Here is a 19,520-nt window from a genome sequence, read left to right on the forward strand (position 1 = left end):
GCCCCCCTGACACACTCTTGGAAGTTCTGGTACGCAATTAGTGTCTTCCACTGTGAAAACTAATGCCAAGACCCATCAGTCCAAAAATACAAAAACATAGATTTTTACAGAAGACCATTCCAAAAAAAGAGCAGACAGCAGCACAAACATCTAATTGCACTCTGTCTATAAGGCGAGACGATGGAACATTGTCCTCAAATTTGGCTGCCCTTGGAACTTTGTCACCGCTGTGATGCGAACCAAGAAATTTGCCAGGACAAGGAGGAAACCGTTCAACCTTTTGACCAAGATCAAGTCCAGCCTTTGGGAGCATCCTTTCAATGAGGCAGATATCAACAATGAAATTCAACAATTCAATCCTGACATGTTTGTGGACTGCAGAGGTGTAGTGTTACCTATCCTTCTGCATGAATTGCAGACATTGACAAGCATCTCAAACCCCTGGAGAAACATCCCGAGTGTCTCTGCAAAACCCACTAAGATGTTCCAATATCAGCATTGTCTCTCGGGCCAAGAGCCTTCAAGAGCTACAAATTATGCCAGTCAGCTGCACTGGACAGCCACATTGCCCACATGCTTGACAAGACTTCCAAACGAGATACTCTGTCTTCCTCCATAGTCATGTCGTGTTGGCTTTTTTCTAGACAACAAGGACTCATTCTCTCCCTTGTACATCTTTTTATTTCCTCTCTCCATTATTAATAATCCCTTTGTCTTTTGCATTGGCCTCTGTAACGTCTGTCCTCTTGCTGCTCCTCAGGTAAAAGTATGAAAAACAGCTATTTTCCAACACCTTTCTTTTCTAAAGAGTCATACCCGACTCAAAATGTTAACTGTTTATTCTCTCCACAGCTACTACTAGACTTGCTGAGTTTCTCCAGCATTCTAATTTTGTTTCAGATTTTTAGCATCGGCAGTATTTTGACTTTACTCCAAAACAAGCTATCAGCTCTGAGCTTAGTCACACCAACTGATTACCCATTACAGCAGAGAGAACAACTCAAGGATGTCCTCAAAGCCTACATGAAAGAATGCAATATTCCATGCAACAACACATGGAATGCGTTGCCAGCGGTGGTGGTGGAAACAGAGTCATTTAGGACATTTAAATGACTGCTGGACATGCACATGGATAGCAGTGAGTTGAGGGGTGCATAGGTTGAGTTATTTTACCTGACATTAGGATTAACCCCCAGCACAACATTGTGGGCCAAAGGGCCTGTTCTGTCTGTACTTTTCTCTGTTCTATTCCCAATGTCTCTTGGCTTAGACCACTCAAAAGCTGCATCTACAAAAGCATCTCCAATAGGCCCAAGTGGAGGTCAAGTGAAAGCAAGAGCCAGAAAATCCTGAGCACCTCACTCACCCATCTCAAACACTACCTGCATACAGGGTGAGCAGATTTAGCATTCGACGGTACCCAACAGGAACCCGACAGAGTTGAAGACAGTCATTCAGAGTTTTGAGGGGCTGCTTAAGAAGCAATGCATGCACCTCGAAAATGACATGGTCGGGTATCAATGATATGAAGATTTGAGAAAATTTTCATAGCAACACTCCATACACACTTGTGACTAATGAAATAGTCTGCAATGTTAACTGGATAGAAGGGAGACTTGGTCCAGAGAAGATCGTGGGATGCAATTCAACCAAAACATTACAAATACAAGGACAAGATCTCAACCATACATTTATTCCATAATTATAAACAGTTGTAACTGAGCTCCACAGTATTTCATGTATAAAATAATGAGGGAAACGTCAGAGTGTGCAACACTGCCAGAGAGGCTGCTTACCTGGCAGACAAACACAAAAGCTTGACGACCTGACCATTTCACAGAATGGCAGAATTTATCAACAAGTTCATGAATAAGGTCAACTGCTAATGCAGGAGTTGCAGATGCATAGAATTTTCTAATCATCTCACCAACCTGAAAAGAACACAATTATTAAAATGTTACCTTGCCTGCAAGGAACAAGCTGTAGTTCATAAAGCACTTTTTCCGAAGGATAAGGGTTTGTAAATACTAAACCAGATGGCGGATAGTGGTCGGGGATAGAGCAGTGAGAGGAAGCAGATATTTGCCACCGAAATTAGATTTTAAATTCTCAATATAAGTTTATGTTTTTATTAGAAATTTAAGTCATTGGTGCTGTATACTGCTTAAACTGATGTTAACCATCATTGTCGAGTCATATTCAGTCTTTGCTGTCATAAAATGAAACAACACCCAAACCCCACCATAACCATGACTCCCCCTAGTGAAATTAGTGCACCTCAGTAGATACCAGAAATCAAATCCAACACCTAGCTTGTATGCACAGTAAAAATGCGTTTTCTCATTGCATTACCAAGTAGATCCTCAGCTCCTCTCATCAGCATCTTACCAATCGGTAGGCAATCCAGCGGACTGAAGAAACCTTATCAGCACAGAGGCTGAATGATATGGGTCGTAGGTAGTCATACACGTCCTTAGGATTGTACAGTTCCAGCAGCAAAATCAATTGCCTAAAATGAAAGAAAAATGGAAACAGCCAAAAGCTGCAAGTTAATGCACTGAGGTGAGGGATGGAGAGGGTTCAAACAAACAGGAAAATGGACGCTAACAGTAAATCAAATAAGAACGATTCGCATAAAAGATCATGAGAGAAAGAAAAGAATATTTTACATTGTTTTGGGTCACATTCATTCTTCAGCAAAACATTTTCCTTCTACAACAGCCTCTGTCTTAATTTACAAATTATGCAAATGAAGGATGATGAAGGGCCAATCTTCTGAGAAGTGATTTAACAGGTTAAGCTTGTAACCACAGAGTTTAGAAGATTAATGTGATCTTATTGAAGCAAAATCCTGAGAGAACTGTGGATGTTGAGATGTGTCCCCACGTGTGAATCTAGAAACACAGGACTGTTTAAAGTTAAAAGGTATCGCCCATTTAAGGAGATCAGAACTGTATTGACTCAGAGGATCATTAGTTTGCAGAATTCTCTTCTCCAGAGAACAGAGGAGGCTGGATCATTAAAAAGTTTTAAGGTTGAATTAGATTGACTTCCTTGCCAATTAAGAATGTAAGTGTATGGGGCAGACAGGAGAGTTCAAGCCACAACCCGAACAGTTATAATCTTGTCAAATGGCAGGATAGGGTCTAGGGGGCTGAATGGCTTACTCCTGTGCCCAATTGCTGCTGCCAAAGGTGTCCTGTCACAAAGAGATCCATGAACAACAAAAGGACTGCTTCATTCACTCGCCAGAAAGAGAAATTTGATGAGGTTCCACATGGTAGGCTGTTAGAGAAAATGCAGAGGCATGGGATTGAGGGCGATTTCGCAGTTTGGATTAGAAACTGGCTTTCTGTAAGAAGGCAGCGAGTGGTGGTTGATGGAAAATATTCAGCCAGGAGTCCAGTTTACTAGCAGTGTGCCACAAGGATCTGTTTTGGGACCACTACTGTTTGTCATTTTTATAAACGACTTGGACGCAGGCATAGGTGGATGGGTTAAGTAAGTTTGCAGATGACACTAAAGTCGGTGGAGTAGTGGACAGTGTGGAAAAATGTTGCAGATTGCAGGAGGACTTGGATAAACTGCAGAATTGGGCTGAGAGGTAGCAAATGGAGATTAATTCAGATAAATGTGAGGTGATTCATTTTGGGAAGAATAACAGGAAGGCACATTACTCGGTCAAAAGAAAGATTCTTGGTAGTGTGGGTGTGCAGAGGGATCTTGGAGTCCATGTGCATAGAGCCCTGAAAGTTGCCACCCAGGTTGATAAGGCGGCATACGGTGTGTTAGGTTTTATTGGTCGAAGGATTGAGTTCCAGAACCGTAATGTCATGCTGCAACTACATAAAACGCTAGTGCGGAATGTTGTGTACTGCTCTGGTCGCCCCATTACAGGAAGGATATGGAAGCATTGGAAAAGGTGCAGAGGAGATTTACCAGGAGGTTGCCTGGTCTGGAGGGAAGGTCTTACGAGGCAAGGCTGAGACACTTGGGTCTGTTCTCTTTGGAAAGGCAGCAGCTAAGAGGGGATTTGAGAGAGACATACAAGATGCTTCGAGGATTAGATAAGATACATAATCAACGTCTTTTTCCTAGGATGACGACGTCAACATATATGAGGAGGCACAGCGACAAATTGAGGGGTGATAGATTTAAGACGGCTGTCAGAGGCAGATTCTTTACTCAGAGTGGCAAGGGCGTGGAATGCCCTGCCTGCCAATGTAGTTAACTCATTTGCATTAGGGAGATTTAAACAATCCTTGGATAAGCACATGGGTGATGATGGGATAGTGTAGGGGGTTAGGTTTAGATTAGTTCACAGGTCTGTGCAATATCGAGGGCCTGTTCTGTGCTGTATTGTCCTATGTTCTAAATATTCAATAATCACCTTGTAAAAGATCTAACAAGCGTCAGTGCAGTGCTGGACCTAATTCTGGGGAATGAAGCTGGACAGTTATTCAAGGTGACAGTGGGGGTGCATGTTAGTGACAGTGACCACATTGTATTTGCTGGGAAAAGCAAAGAGATGGTCAACTATGTCTGTTAGAAATTCCAGGACAGCAAATAAGAAAAAAAACCAGGGCATCAAGTGAATCATAGCTCCACAAAGTAAAGTTTAAAATGATGCATGTAATCAGTCAAATTAATAAATAACAAACATGTGGAAGTATGTTGTAACAAAGAAGCTGCATTCAGATAGTCCTTGATCATACCATCAGAATATCCAAAAAGCACTTTACAATCATCATACATGTAAAAAAACTGTGGTCAGTTTCTTTATGTAGGTAAATGCTGCAACATAAAGACGTGACAATCTGTAAAAAACTGGTCTGATAGTTTTTGGTAGTGTCAACTCAGGGTTAAATGATGGATCAGATCCATCCAAAGGTTAGATTATGGAGTGGATGGAGCCAAGGCAGGGCAGATGGAGTCACCACAAACTTATTAAATGGTGAAACAAGCTCAAGGTGCCAAACAGCTGAATCTTATTCCCCCAATGTTCTGATGTATTCTACACTCAAAGCTCCTCTGAATGTCGAAGTTTCTCATTCGTTTGGAAGATACACACACATTGACAGCCAGGAAGAAGCCTAATGGTCCATATAGTCTTTAGCATGCATTTAGATCTTGTGCATTTCAACATATAAAAACATTCCATTCAAAATAAAATAGCAAGGGAGAGGCAACAAAGCATATAAAAACACTGACGAATTTGGAAAAAACAAATCACAAAATTCCACTTCAAGTTGCTATGGATCATTTGTGGGATCCAGGCGAGGCCTGTATTTTTATTGACCAATCCTAATCATCTGAAGAACGTGGTGGTGAGCTGCCTTAATGAATCTGTAGCACTGCTGCTATTAAGCAAATTCCAACACTTTGACCCAGTGACAACAGCAATAAACTTTCTTAGCTTGGGGAGAAATTAAGACAACTAAAGAGAGGTCCAGCAATAAAATAAATTTATCCTCACTTACCTTTTTGTATTTATTTTATTGCAATAGTTCAACAGATTTTTGCTCCATTAGAAATGATCACAGGGCCTTACACCTCTTAATTATTAATTGCAACAAACACAACATCATGGTCATTCTTTATGCTCTTTATTGCTTAAAATATTATTTTTACAATGTATCATGAAGTTCGATAATATGGCTTTGCCAATGACTAGGAGAATGTGTGGACTGCAGATGCTGGAGATCAGAGTCGAAAAATGTGGCGCTGGAAAAGCACAGCCGGTCAGGCAGCATCAGAGGAGCAGGGGAGTTGACATTTTGGGCAGGATGTCGATTCTCCTGCTCCTCAAATGCTGCCTGACCTGATGTGCTTTTCCAGCACCACACTTGTTGACCCTTGCCAATGACTACTCAAATTTATAACTTCATGTTCAGTTCATTTACTATCTCAATCCTTGGGTCTCTTGTTCATTTGAATGATAGGTTCCTTCTCATCAAGCACATACTGCCATTTATTTGCCTCTTGTGTCAAAATGTATTTCCTCAGATTTATCAACATGAACATTCTATCTTACATTCAAATTTGATAACTTTCTGACATCTTCTTAAAGTCTTCAATAATTTTTCAAGCAGTTTCTCAGATCCCCAATTTCATGTTGTTGTTGTTACCAGTTGTGTTCTATGTGTCAACCAACTCCTCATCAACATACTATAGGGAACTGAAATTTTCCCAAACCTCTTCAAGCAGTTCATCAGTTTCCAAAATGTCTGGATGCAATACAACTGCAGCATTTCTTTAAGCAACCTAGACATTTGCTCGAAATCTAGGAGGTTATCAAGAGACTGGCTTTTAACAAATCTGCACTCAATATCCTTGATTAATAAATGCATTTTAATCTTACATTATGAAAAAGTAATAACTGGTGTTCAACTATTAGACGCACATCTAATAACCTAGTTTATCCTTCTAGATTTGAAGATGGAAAGCACAGAAACGATTCTATTAGTTAGGGGCCCCTGTAAACTAGACTAGGTCTAGGTCAGTGAAGTCTGCAGAAATAACTGAATGTAGGTAATTGTAAACTAACATTCTAAGAAAAAAGTTAAAATCAACATATCTCAAAGTATAAGGAAAGAGATGGAATGGTGCAGATGCTTGAATTTAAAAATAAAGTTGGGAAAGACCATTAAGAACAAAAATAAATGCAATTCTTCTTGTCTAGCAACACTGAATATAAAAGCAATAAAACAATTACAAAATTGATTGCTATAATTGGAGCATTGCATGCAATTCTGGGATTATTACATGAATAAAGCCATGGAAAAGGTACAGTGAAAATCCAGTTGGATTTCATAGGTTTGGAAAGTGATAATTATGAAGACAGACTTAAAAATAGAAAGCTACAGGAAATCAAATGACTTCTCAAAATTGGGAAAAGTTTGGCCTAAGTAAATTATGAAAGTCTTCCCATCAGTCAACAAATAAGTGTGTATAAACTTGGGATTCTCAGCCTAGTAGTGGAGCAAAGGAGACGCGCACTAGTCGGAATGCTATCATTTATACTTTGCAGCCAAAGTACACCAAATTATCCAGTGTAACTCAATCTTGGACAAAGTTGAAAACTAAAATATATTGCCCTCTGCACAGGTTAGACTTATGTAAACAAACAGTCCATTTATGAGAGACTTGGAGAACCATCTATTCACAATTCATGCAGCTACTTCAACATGAAATGGCTGCTCTCACTGTAGACGCTGGGCAACAGTTCACATTACTGAACTGCGGCTCATCAGAATTTTGAAACAGGTTGCAAGTTACAAAATTTCAGGTTAAAAACACAAGAGCTAGAGCATAAAGAGTGGTGGATTCAGAGCACTGAGGATTAATACCTCTTGCATACTCAAAAATGGCATTCGTCTCTCAAATTTCTTTAAGGGTCAAAGTAAGTTGCTGTTTTAACAAAGCAAAGGGGAATAAAGCTACAATTTTGTGTTCAAGGTAAATCTTTGCTGACATGAGGGATGAGTTGGCTATGTAAAAAAAAAGGTGTTTTATTAGAATTAGTCTACTCAAGCCAACTGAAAAAGCAAATGTAGATCTTGAACAAAGCTAGTGAATGTTCAAATATTTGCTAGTTTAACCACTTACTCAGAAAGCTCAGCTCTGAAGCGCCAATTCCTGCTGTTATCTGTTACCATAAATTCTTGGAGCTGAGAGAGGTATTCCCTTCTCTTTTCTACTTGAAGCAACTGTAGAACAAAACAAAAACACTCAGATGGCAGATGTACTTTAAAATGGATGATTTAAATAGAATATGGGCACTTAGGAACATTAAAATAAAACAAGGTAATTAGCACAAACTTGACGAGGATAGATTACTTGCAATATTCAATTTTAATATTTTCAGGTCAGAATCGAATGTGCTGGATACCAATGCTCACAACCATTTCGGCAGCCTAGTTCAAAATAGTTAGTTTGCAAACGGAATGCTCTTACTTTGTGCTAATATTGCTGGAAAAAGACATATTTCATCTACTCTTTTCATCTTGCACTCTAAGACAATTTGCAAGAAACACTATTACAAAGGTAAAACAATTTTGTTCTACGGCATGAGGACCATACCGATTTGTTGGCAGCTAGATTCTTGATTGTCAGAAAGCACTGCCAGGGAGAATGCACCAATAAGATGTCAGACTGTTAATCGTTTCATTTAAATTTAAACTAACTTTGGTTAAGGAATTGCCCTGATAAAATGAACTAACCAGATGATGACTGGATTAAAAAAAACTTGAAAGAAACATTTTCTTTCAGCAATACTAAAGTTTTGCGCTGGCAACTGACTATGTAAATATTTGCAAACTTTGTGCAATCACTGAACTCAAAAGAAGAGCACTTATCCATTGTGCCAGTGTCCATGGCAAATATTTCCATGTCAGGTACAGCATGAAGCAAATGGGATTAAAGATTCATTTAAGAAACGTCAGCATTGCTTTGGTCCAAAGTTAGTAGGGGTACACGGTGGCTCAGTGATTAGTACTGCTGCCTCACAGCGCCAGGGACCCAGGTCCAATTCCAGCCTCGGGTGACTGTGTGGAGTTTGCACGTTCTTCGAGTGTCTGCATGAGTTTCCTCTGGGTGCTTCGGTTTTCCTCCACAGTCCAAAGATGTGCAGGTCAGGTGAATTGGCCGTCCTAAATTGCCCATAATGTTAGGTGCATTAGTCAGAGGGAAATGGGTCTGGGTGGGTAACACTTCGGAGGTTCGGTATGAACTTGTTAGGCTGAAGGGCCTGTTCCCACACAGTAGGGAATCTAATCTAATCAGACAGAAAACGATTCTGCATTTTAACATTTCCAGCTTCTTCCACATTGTACCCTTATGCCTTCATGGTTGACAACATTATTATGTCACCAGTTATTGTTCACATCTGTACAATACAAACAGGACTAGCTAGACAGCAATCCGTAGTGCCAACTGTAGTTGACTGCCTTTGCTTTCAACAGATGGATTTTGTTGTACTTGTTGCCACCATAGGTCAAAATCACCAATTCAGTAGATCAAAGCTGCAAATAGCATTTATTAAGCGTCTACTGCTGTTTAAATTCAATTAATTTCTCCTACAGCTTAGAGTGATATTATCCATTTCATATCAAACTATGATCAGTTTTGTACTGTGGCGCAGTATCTACAATGACAACACTACTGCAAGCTTTCAGGAAGGATAACGATAAACATAAAGATGACTTCCGTTTTATCCTTTAAGGCTGCATTTGAATTGAAGTCCCTGCTAAAAGCTTACACCACTCTGTCACTTTGTAGATGTTGTGATGTAACAGATGGTAGTTACTCTAATTTGAAAATTACCTTCAAGAAGTCATACAAGTGTTTGAGGACTCCTATCCGTACTTCATCAAGATCCTTTAAAAATCCATTAAAAACTGGAACTAGATCTGCTGCTGTCAGCTGGTCTCCAAGAATGACTGCCAGCTCATGAATGGAGAATGCAAGAGTCCTTCGAACCTTCCACTGAAATAAAGTAAAGCAAACATTTCGAACAAATCCATCAGAACAATGTACTAAATGTTGAACTCTGCATTTTAACTCACTGAAGAAATCTCTCAAATGGTGCAGAACTGAATTACAAATGAGGAGACTATTCCTCAACACAAGGCTCTCTTTGGCAACAAAAGCAAGGTATTTCAGATTCTGACATTCTAGACAACCCAGCTGGTTTAGCAGCATCTCTGGAGAGAGAAGCAAAATAAATGTTTCACGTCCAAAATAATCTATCTTTGGAACCCAATGGCATTAAGTGACGGACAATAAATGCTGGCCAAGCATCGACAACCACATTCCATAATGATTAAATAAATATTTAGGTCTGAGGCACCAGTACTGATACACCACTTGTTTACATCTTGCCATCCAGAAAATACTCATTTGTGCATTCTACTTTCCATCTTATCAGCTAGTAAAGCATCTACCCATGTCACTGCTACTACCTACACAAGGAGCTTTTATATTCTTTGCTTTGATACCTCATCAAATGCCTTATGGAAACGAAAGTAGAGCACATCCACTTTACCTATAGCATATTTTTTCAAACTTGAAGGAACTCAGTTAAAGATGATTTTCATGATTTTAAATGGTGTGACTAACGCATGGAGTTATACTAATTAAAAAAAAACTTAACCTTCATAAACAAAGGGGATGCATCAAAGACAGACAATAGCAGCTCAGCGATATTTCAGAGAAGATTTAAAAAAGTTTAATTATGGCATGTAGGTGCCACTGGCTAAGCCAGCATTATTTGTCCATTTCCAATGCTATTGAGAAGGTGGCGGTGAGGTGCTTGCTTAAACTGCTGCAGTCCATTTGCTGGAGGTTGACCCACAACTCCACAAGGGAGGGAGTTCCAGGAGTTTTGACCAAGTGACACTGAAGGAACAAAAACATATTTACAAATCAGGATAGTAAATGGCTTGGAGGGTGATAAATAGCTTGGAGGGGAACTTGAGGTGGTGGTATTCCCATAACTCTGTTGTCCTTTACCCTCCTGATGGTATTAGTTGTGGGTTTGGAAGGTGCTGTCTAAGCAGCTTTGGTGAATTTCTGTAGTGCATCTTACATAATGCAACTGCTGACAGTCTATGGAGGGAGGAAATGGAGGCTTGTCAATTAAGTCACTTGCTTTGTCTTTGATGCTGTCAGCTTCTAGAGTATTGTTGGAGCAGCACTCATCCAGGCAAGTGGGGAGTATGCCATATCACTTGTGCCTTACCAATTGTGGACAGGCTTTGCAGAGTCAAGTAGTAAGTTACTCACAACAGGATTCCCAACTTCTAACTGCTCTGGTAGCCACAGTATTTATATAGCTAGTCCAGTTCAGTTTCTGGTCAATGGTAATGCCCAGGATGTTGATAGTAGGGGATTTGTTGATGATAACGCAACTAAATGTGAAGTGGCAATGAGTAGAGTGTCGCTTGTTAGAAATAGCCATTGTCTGGCATTTATATAACACAAATATTACTGGTCACTTGTCAGCCCAAACCTGTATATCACCCAGGTCTTGCTGCATTTGGAGTGGATTGCTTCAATAATTGAGAAATTGTGAATGGTGCTGATCAGCAGCATACGGCCCCACTACTTACCTTATTGTGGAGGGAAGGCCATTGATCAAACAGCTAAAGACAGTCAGGCCTCAGATACTACCTAGAGCAACTCATGCAGCGCTCCAGGAACTGAAGTGACTGACATTAAACAACCACACAAATCTTTTGTGCCAGGTATGACTCCAATTATCAGGGAGTGTAATTTTGCTGCTGTAAATAGCCCACAGCACCTCACAGATACCCAGTCTTGAGTTACAAGATCTGTTCCAAGTCTATTCCGTTCAGCACAGTGATACTACCTCACTTCACAATGTAAAGTATTTTTAATATCAAGACATGGCTCGGTCACAATGAGGATTGAGGTGGTCATTCTAACAGATACTGTCATGGCGAGATGAATTTATGACAGGCAGATGAGGTCAAAAAATGTTCTTCCCTTCCGCTGGTTCCCTCACCACCTCCCACAGACTAGCAAGCATGGCAGGTCAGGTAAAGGCAGCAATTTTCCTTCCCCAAACCATATTTGTGAACCAGATTTTTTTTTGTACAACACGTGGTTTCAGGGCCATCATTAAGATCTGTAATTCCAGATTTTAACGAAAGTCAAATTCCACCATCTGCCATGATGGGATTTAAACCCTAACCTCCAGAATTTTATCTGATTCTCTGGATCACTCTAATGACATACCACAAAGACATTACCTCCCCCTAAAATGGAGTCACAGAGACAGACACCTGAACCAAACCAGCCTTTCAACCTCTATTCACACCATAATAAAATTAAAACCTTGAAAATAGAAGAAATGTTTGGTTTGTGGTCCTTTTAACACAAGATGTTACTCAGTCCAAAACCAAAACTGATAAAAGAATAAAAGAAAATTAATGAAATATCAGCAAGAGCTCTAACAATGTGTAAATTCAAACAGTAACAATAAAATTCAATTCAGAAGTTTATAATATCCAAAACCAATTTTCCTCTCATTCAATATCCAACTTTGAAGAGTTTGCTTTAAAATAAATGACCCCAGGCAGTGAGGTCAAATGTCATAAAAGTTGATAATCTCAGATCTTGTGGGTCATGCTGTTACAGTTAAGCTCATTAAAAGAGGTAAATCAATTATTTTCAACAGGTTTTTTTTCCATATAAAGACAGTTCTGAAAGTTTATGCACATTTAATCAATTATTTTCCAAAATGCATAATTACACTCAGTACCTGCATATCAGAGGCCAGTATTTCATATGTATTTTTCAGACAGTGCCAGTTTTGCCTGCCCAAAGTGAATGCAACACCAGGGAGACTGTAAGCACAATGCTTAGCTATCTCTGTGTCAACAGTCTGGGCGCGTGAAGGATCAGTCATTGAAAGATATTGATCCAGCAATGCTTGAGGAACGACATCCTGAAAGTGACACAAGAAAATTAAAAATCTTCTGTATTTTGCAACACGAATTTATTGCACAATGTTCAGAGCTCTGTCAACAATTACATATTTCATTTCCATATTCAGCCTCTTCATACCCTCCAAAATCTTCCACTGTCACATATAGAATTATTACAACACAAAAAGGAGACTATTCTGCCCATTGTACCTGCACGAGTAATTCAGTGAATTGTTATGTCATGATTGTTCATGCATTTGCAATGTACAAAAGCATATCAAGAAACCTTTCATTGTTACTTGTAACAAATAGTTAAAAAGGTTTCCCAAGTGACTTCAATTAAGTACCATGTATTCACTAAACTCATTTTAATTGGAACTGTTTATCGTAAATATGGAAAAATGTTTACAAAAATGATGTTCTTCATCTCGCAAACTGAATGAAAGAAGACACATTTCAGGTTTAGTAACTGTGTATTTAACAAACATAATTTCCCCAAATAATAGAGTGGAAGGTCAAAGCAACAATGTCAGTTGCCCTCTGAAGTTCACCTAATTAATTTTGGAGCGAGGATAGGGGTGAACACGACATATGACTGCCTACTTTGGCAGTGCTGCAGAGAAACAAACACAAAGTATTTGTGTTTTCATCCACACTTGAAATCCATTGTAATAAGTCTTTTCTAATAGGTCAATTATGCAAAATTGTACTATTCACATGAACAAGCAGGGTTAAGTGACTAGTTGAGCAAATTTAATTTACTATTTAAACAGTGCACTATTTTCAGACTACAGCATTTCAGTACTGTGTTTAACCAGCTGTAGCACACCCAGCATGACATGACCTAGGGTGAGACGATGGCTCAGTGGTTAGCACTACTGCCTCACAGCATCAAGGACCAGGTTTGATTCTAGCCTTGGGCATGGTCTCCCGCTGTGTGGAATTTCAATGGGTGCTCTGGTTTCCTCCCACAGTCCAAAGTTGTGCAGGTTAGGTAGATTGGCCATACTAAATTGCCCATCGTGTCCAGGCATGTGCAGGCTAGTAGGTTAGCCATGGGAAATGTGGGATTACAGGGATAGAGTGAAGGTCTGTGTTTGGCTGGGTTCTTGTTGACCTGATCAGCTGAATGACCTCTTTCCACACTGCAGGGATTCTATTCTATGAATATAACACCAAATATTCCCACGTTAGTCAGAATGTAGAAAGCTAGTGTTTTTTACCAAGCACATCAAATATTTGGCAAAAGTTAATACATGAAGTCAGGTAGTGGGTATTAGTGGTTGATCTGATCACAGAGGCACTGCAACCAGATTTCATCACATCTGCAGGAAGCTGTAAAGAGGCACTTGCTCCATGAGATATTGATGGGTAATGACCCCCAACACTATTCAAACCAAGTCCAGGAGATTAACTCAACAGAATAGACAAATCAAAACAAATTCAGGGTCATTGTGATTCACAAAAATGGCAACTTCAGGAAACTGAAGTGTGCATTTTGAAGGATCAGTTGAAATTTCTATTTTGAGTCACAGATTTTATTGATAATGAAACACTCATTTCAAATGGGATGCATGCTCCCCCCCCAAACCACTGTATCCCATTCCATGGCTGTTAACCTCAAAGGTTTGCATGGTGCATATGATCGCTTCTCTTTTTTTCTTTTTTTTTTGTGTTTTTGTCCTCCCCAACATCGCTGCAGAGTAGAGGGGCTGAGCCTAGGGCTCGTCCAGCCCTGTCAGCTTTCTCTTCTTTTTCTTTTGCTCTTTTTTTTCCCATTTTCGTCTCTTCCGAGCCTCCAGAGGCAGTGCCAGGATGAGCCAGACATGGCTCCACCCTTGCCCAGGAATTCCTGGCGAGTGAGTTACACATCCCGGGCTGACTACCCAGCCCAGACTCGCAGGTTAGCCTGAGGCTACAGGCCCGTGGCTAAGTCTGGGTGCCTGAAGAAGGGTAGTCGCATGCCCATGTGGTAGTCTTCTTCAACGTCTATGTGTTCCGGCCCTCTTGTCCAGGAGTGATGGTCTCCTTCAGTTGAGTTTTTTGGCCTCTTATCCAGTGGCCTGGCATGGTGGTCTCATCCCAATTGCATCTTCAGGGTGGTCCATCATTCCTAAACTGGCTTCCTGAGCCCAGGAGACGTTGACTAAACTGTGATGAACTTTGTCTTAAATTTAATTTTTTAAATTATGATTTATAACTTCTGTCATTGCTGTAGGTGCTGCAGTGGGGTGACTTAGAAAACTTTTCACTGTATTTTTCAGGTATAAATACCATGACAATTCTTTGCTCCTACCCAGAGACTGGACAGAATCTTGTTTTTAAATTGCTGATGAAAGAAGTGGAACTGCTCATTTCAAATTGTGATATGTGATGTGAATGTACTATTTCCCTATGGAACATATAAAAGATAAATTAACAAAAGCAAAGCCAAACTGCAAAGCACAGTAACTGAAATGTTAGATAAATTTCTGCTCTGACAGATTTGTGAGTGGCCTTCAAGTTTCTTTTCATTTTGTTATGATCAGTTAGCTCTTCTAGATAAGAGGTTTTATTTAAGTTAGGTAAAGACAGCACTGCTTTGAAAAATAATTTGCAGGGAGATTTAATGGCAGCACTATTCCTGACCTTGGATAGTGGTTGGTTCTGTGGCACATAGAACAGAATCCATTGGCAAAGTTTGTGGTTCTCAACATTACAGTACATAGGTAGATGAAGGAAAAAAGGAGAGGAGGTATAAGCCGCAATGGTAGGCGAATCAACAAATTTTTTTCCTGATGGAAGTTCTGACACAAACTAACATTGAGTTTAGTGTCTTATACAATAAATTCAGCAACTTAGCATTCACACTGACATGAAGAAATACAGTTTCGTTTGGAGATGAGAACTGATAATGAAGTACATATGGCACAACATTGTCATATTTTAGATTAGTAGCATAAGGAACATGCAGTCTTAAATCAAACACATTTAAACCATACATCCAATCCTGCTCAGGAACCATCCGTCAGACACAAGGTGTTTAGAATTGACAAGTGTGGCATTGGAAAAGCACTGCAGGCCACAGCATCAGAGGAGCAAGGGAATCAACAGTTCAGGCATAAGCCCTTCATCAGGAATGGGGCTTATGCCTGAAACGACGATTCTCTTGCTCCTCAGATGCTGCCTGACCTGCTGTGCTTTTCCAGCACCACACCTTTCGACTCTGATCTTCAGCATCTGCAGTCCTCACTTTCTCCGCGTAAGTGTTTAGGTATGCTATGAGCATAGAATCTTTTTATGTTCTACTCAGTTTGATGCACTGAACTAATTAAGGTATCAGTTTCATCAATGTTTCACAAGTTTTCAACTTGGCTACTTAAATAAAGGATAAGAAGTAGCGATCAAGAGCTAGAGTACTTAGCCAAATCCAATAAAAAATCTACCATGAAGACAATCTATGAAGTCCAATGTCAGCTGCAATAGTGACTCTTCAGGTCACACTATAATTGGAATGTATATGGAGCACAATCTAAATGACAATAAGTTACAAACGTCAAATGCTGAGTGAGTTCTTTTCAATAGCCAGGGGTCTCTTACTGCAGACTCAGGGATTCAATAAATAAAATAAATGTGAATGATTTAATACCTCCATAAGAGTTACCGTTAAGATCGGTTAACCAGATCCATTTACTTACCTGAATTTTAGATTTTTTATCATCTTCAAAACTGTTTGGTCTCCGACAGGAATTGTCTTGTATAAATTGAAGCCTGCCTTCTAAGTTCTGTTGGTGGAAATAACACTGAATGAAACAGATCTGAAGTTAAAGTCAAATTCAATATGCTGTACACATGAACAGAAAAGGTTGACTGAAAACTGTTATAGAAGTCAGAATATACTAAATCAAATAGTTTAGCGTTAATTTGTTTCATTTCAGCATCAAAACCAAACACTAACCTATTTCTTCAACTCACTGTAAGCTGAACAACACTTATACAGCAATCCTTTCTTGCCAGGAATCAATTTACTGAATTCAGTTGCACACCTTTTAAGGCAAGGCATCCTTGATTATGATGCATCAAACCATGTGCAGATTCATCAAAGCCAGATGTATATACTCGAAGACTGCCTGATTCTTTTTCTCTAATCCCTTTGAAATAAAAGCCATTATGCCATTTGTCTTCCTAATTGCTTACTGAATTTTCACGTCCAATAAACAATTAGGAATATATGCATCATGGTAGCCACTCATTTAATCACTTGCAGATATTAATTACTTGCCCACACTAATGCTTATGGCTGAGGACCTTTCTTTCCCACTTCAATTTTACTTTAACAAGATGTTACATTCGGTGTTAAGAGGAGGAAATGATAACCAAATATCTGGATTTGAACAATAAATTACTTGGATAAATAAACCCAAGCATAACTCTTGATTTGACCACAAGCTGTCAATTTGTCTTTTACTTAAAACCCCTCTGCTTCATTGAAAATTTGCTTCAAACTTTTCTCAAACAGCTTTGCACGTCAAAGCTTTTTTCACAATCTCACCGTCTCAAAATAAGTGAATACCCGGTCATCTGATACCATTGCAGAAAAGGGAGATGCATCCAGTGTTTGATTGGTGCTATACACTGTATCACTGACACAGTCTTCCTGCAAACAGATAGAAACATGCATGATAAATAGGCTTTAATAGTCAATCATTTTTAAACATGCAAAATTCAGATTAATCAGGCATTCAAATTGCTATCAATCTTCTAAAGTATTTTTTAAAGGGACATGTAGAATCAGGAAACAAATTAAAGAAAAATGACTATGTAACATGTCTAATTGTCAGCAAAGCCAAGTTACGAGTGTGGAAATTAATTGAGATTTTGACAAGCCTAGATCACAATACAGTACTGAATTGTGATCTAAAAGAAAATATACTTAGATACTCAACCAACTCCCCAGTTTTTAGCAATTATTTGAAGTGTAAAAGAAAAATGAGCATCACATTTCCAATACATGAAACAGGCATTTAATATATTCAAATCCTGTTAAGCTGCAAAGAGAATAAATTCTGAAGAAAACAGCCCAAGCATTAGACAGAATGCCAAACTAAAATTGCAGTGCTCTATACAAACAGCACTCTACTGACACATACAACTTAGATCACAGAATAAATAATATGCAAGCCCTAGAGTATGCAGAGATAGTTGACTCAACATCACAGGTGAAATCTGGCTGTTACATGCAAAGAATTCTAAGAAATGTAACACTAAAATGCATTAAACAAAATGTAGAAAAGTCAAAATGGTGCTAACTGGTTAACCTAGCTACAGGGTCAAGCATGTTCACAGTTAGCCATGAAAAATAAAGGGATAGGGTGAGAGGGTGGGATGGTTAGTGTGGATTTAATGGGCTGAATGGCCTGCTTTCATGCTGTCGGGATTCTATGATTTGCCCAGGGTAGTTGTTATGGGTGACTTTAACTTGCCAAATATTGACTGGGAACACTATAGTTCAAGTAGTTTAGATGGGTCAGTTTTGGTTCATCTTGCATAGGAGGATTTTCTGACACAGTATTTAGACAAGCCAACAAGGTTGAGAGGAGACTTAATCGAGATGTATAAAATAATCATTAGATAGGGTGGACAGTGAGAGCATTTTTCCTCAGATAGTGAAGGCTAACACGAGGGGACATAGCTTTAAATTGAGGGGTGAGACACAGATATCAGGGGTAGTTTCTTTACTCAGTAGTAGGGGTGTGGAATGGCCTGCCTGCACAGTAGTAGACTTGCCAATGTTAAGGACATTTAAATGGGCGTTGAACATACATATGGATGATAATGGAACGGTGTAGGTTAGATGGGCATCAGATTAAGTTTACAGGTCAGTGCAACATCGAGTGCCAAAGGGCCTGTACTGCGCTGTAACATTCTATGTTCTAAATATGGGATGGTCTATCAAACTAGAATCGACAATGTTGAAAATTCAAATGCAAGCAGTATCAGCCCCTACTGTTGGCAAAGAAACTGAATGTAGAATTGCACCCTTTGTTTTCAGATGCTGTGAAATCTAAGGCAGGTTTTCAGCATTCAGTTATTACCACCAATATCAGGAAATTGTTTACATGTGTCAACAATTTAAATGGATTTCTAGTAGTAAAAATGGATTAGGGATTAAAGTGTTCTGATCTTGTGATTAACTTAATTTGTTTAGTGCACAATCTCAAGAGTTAGATTTAACATTAGTTTATAAAAGAAACTAAACCTGCTACTATTTCTTTCTTACCACATAAAACACCCTCATACATAGAGCAATTCAGCTTTGGTCAACTACTTATTTAGCCAAAATATTATTTCCAATCAGTGAGGAAACATATGAGCTATCCTACCTCAACAGGGGCTGAAATTTCAGCAGTTAAAGGCACATGGTCTTGGCCAACATTGACAGGGTCAACTTTCATAGGATCGGTTTGTGACTCTGTTTGGTTACACACTGGCTCCAAAGATCTTCCTTCCTCAAAGTCAAGAGTAGAAGCTCTGAGAGCAGCAGTTAGAACATCCACTTGTGCTGTTGGGTAGAAAAACACTGATTACTTTTTCATTCATTAACTTTGTAACATTAAGATTCATAATAGACTAAAGGAAAAGTCAGTGGTTCAGGAACAGTAGGCAAGGATGAAGGGAAATAAAAATAACATACAACTACAGGCCAGTTAGGTAACAATCATTGAGAAAATGCTAGAGTACATGATTAAGCAAAAAAAAAAGCTGAACATTTAGAAGAACTTAGCAGAATCTGTCAACATGGTTTTGCAAAAGGGGAAACCATGGTTAACAAATTTGCTAGAGTTTTTTTCTGAGGATATAACATGCCAATTAGATGAAAGGGAACTGATAAATGTAGTGTATTTGGATTTCCAGAAGGCATTTGACAAGGTGTCACATAAACAGCTACTGCTCAAAATAGAAGTTCATGGTATTGGCGGTAATGTACTGGCATGGATTGAGGAGCGTTTAGCACATAGAAAACAAAGCTCAACACTAATGGACCTTTTTAAGTTGGAAAGATATAACTAGTGGAGTGCCACAAGGATC

The 19,520-nt window shown here is 39.2% G+C and overlaps 1 protein-coding gene across 2 annotated transcripts in view; it reads right to left on the reverse strand.

The window, feature by feature from the left end:
- Nucleotides 1-19,520, reverse strand: part of ppp4r1 (protein phosphatase 4, regulatory subunit 1) — an 83,572-nt gene that overhangs the window by 9,765 nt on the left and 54,287 nt on the right. For both annotated transcript variants that reach the window (XM_043687763.2, XM_087986700.1), the window contains 8 exons: nucleotides 18,815-18,993; nucleotides 16,984-17,088; nucleotides 16,130-16,216; nucleotides 12,287-12,472; nucleotides 9,325-9,486; nucleotides 7,609-7,709; nucleotides 2,389-2,509; nucleotides 1,797-1,931 (listed from right to left, as the gene is read on the reverse strand). In XM_043687763.2, coding sequence (XP_043543698.2) covers nucleotides 1,797-1,931; nucleotides 2,389-2,509; nucleotides 7,609-7,709; nucleotides 9,325-9,486; nucleotides 12,287-12,472; nucleotides 16,130-16,216; nucleotides 16,984-17,088; nucleotides 18,815-18,993 — 1,076 coding nt within the window. The remainder of the gene's footprint in view (nucleotides 1-1,796; nucleotides 1,932-2,388; nucleotides 2,510-7,608; nucleotides 7,710-9,324; nucleotides 9,487-12,286; nucleotides 12,473-16,129; nucleotides 16,217-16,983; nucleotides 17,089-18,814; nucleotides 18,994-19,520) is intronic.

The sequence above is a fragment of the Chiloscyllium plagiosum genome, unplaced genomic scaffold (assembly GCF_037043375.1).
Source record: "Chiloscyllium plagiosum isolate Xiang-an unplaced genomic scaffold, Cpla_swu_hap1 HiC_scaffold_4, whole genome shotgun sequence".
NCBI classification, from domain to species: domain Eukaryota; kingdom Metazoa; phylum Chordata; class Chondrichthyes; order Orectolobiformes; family Hemiscylliidae; genus Chiloscyllium; species Chiloscyllium plagiosum.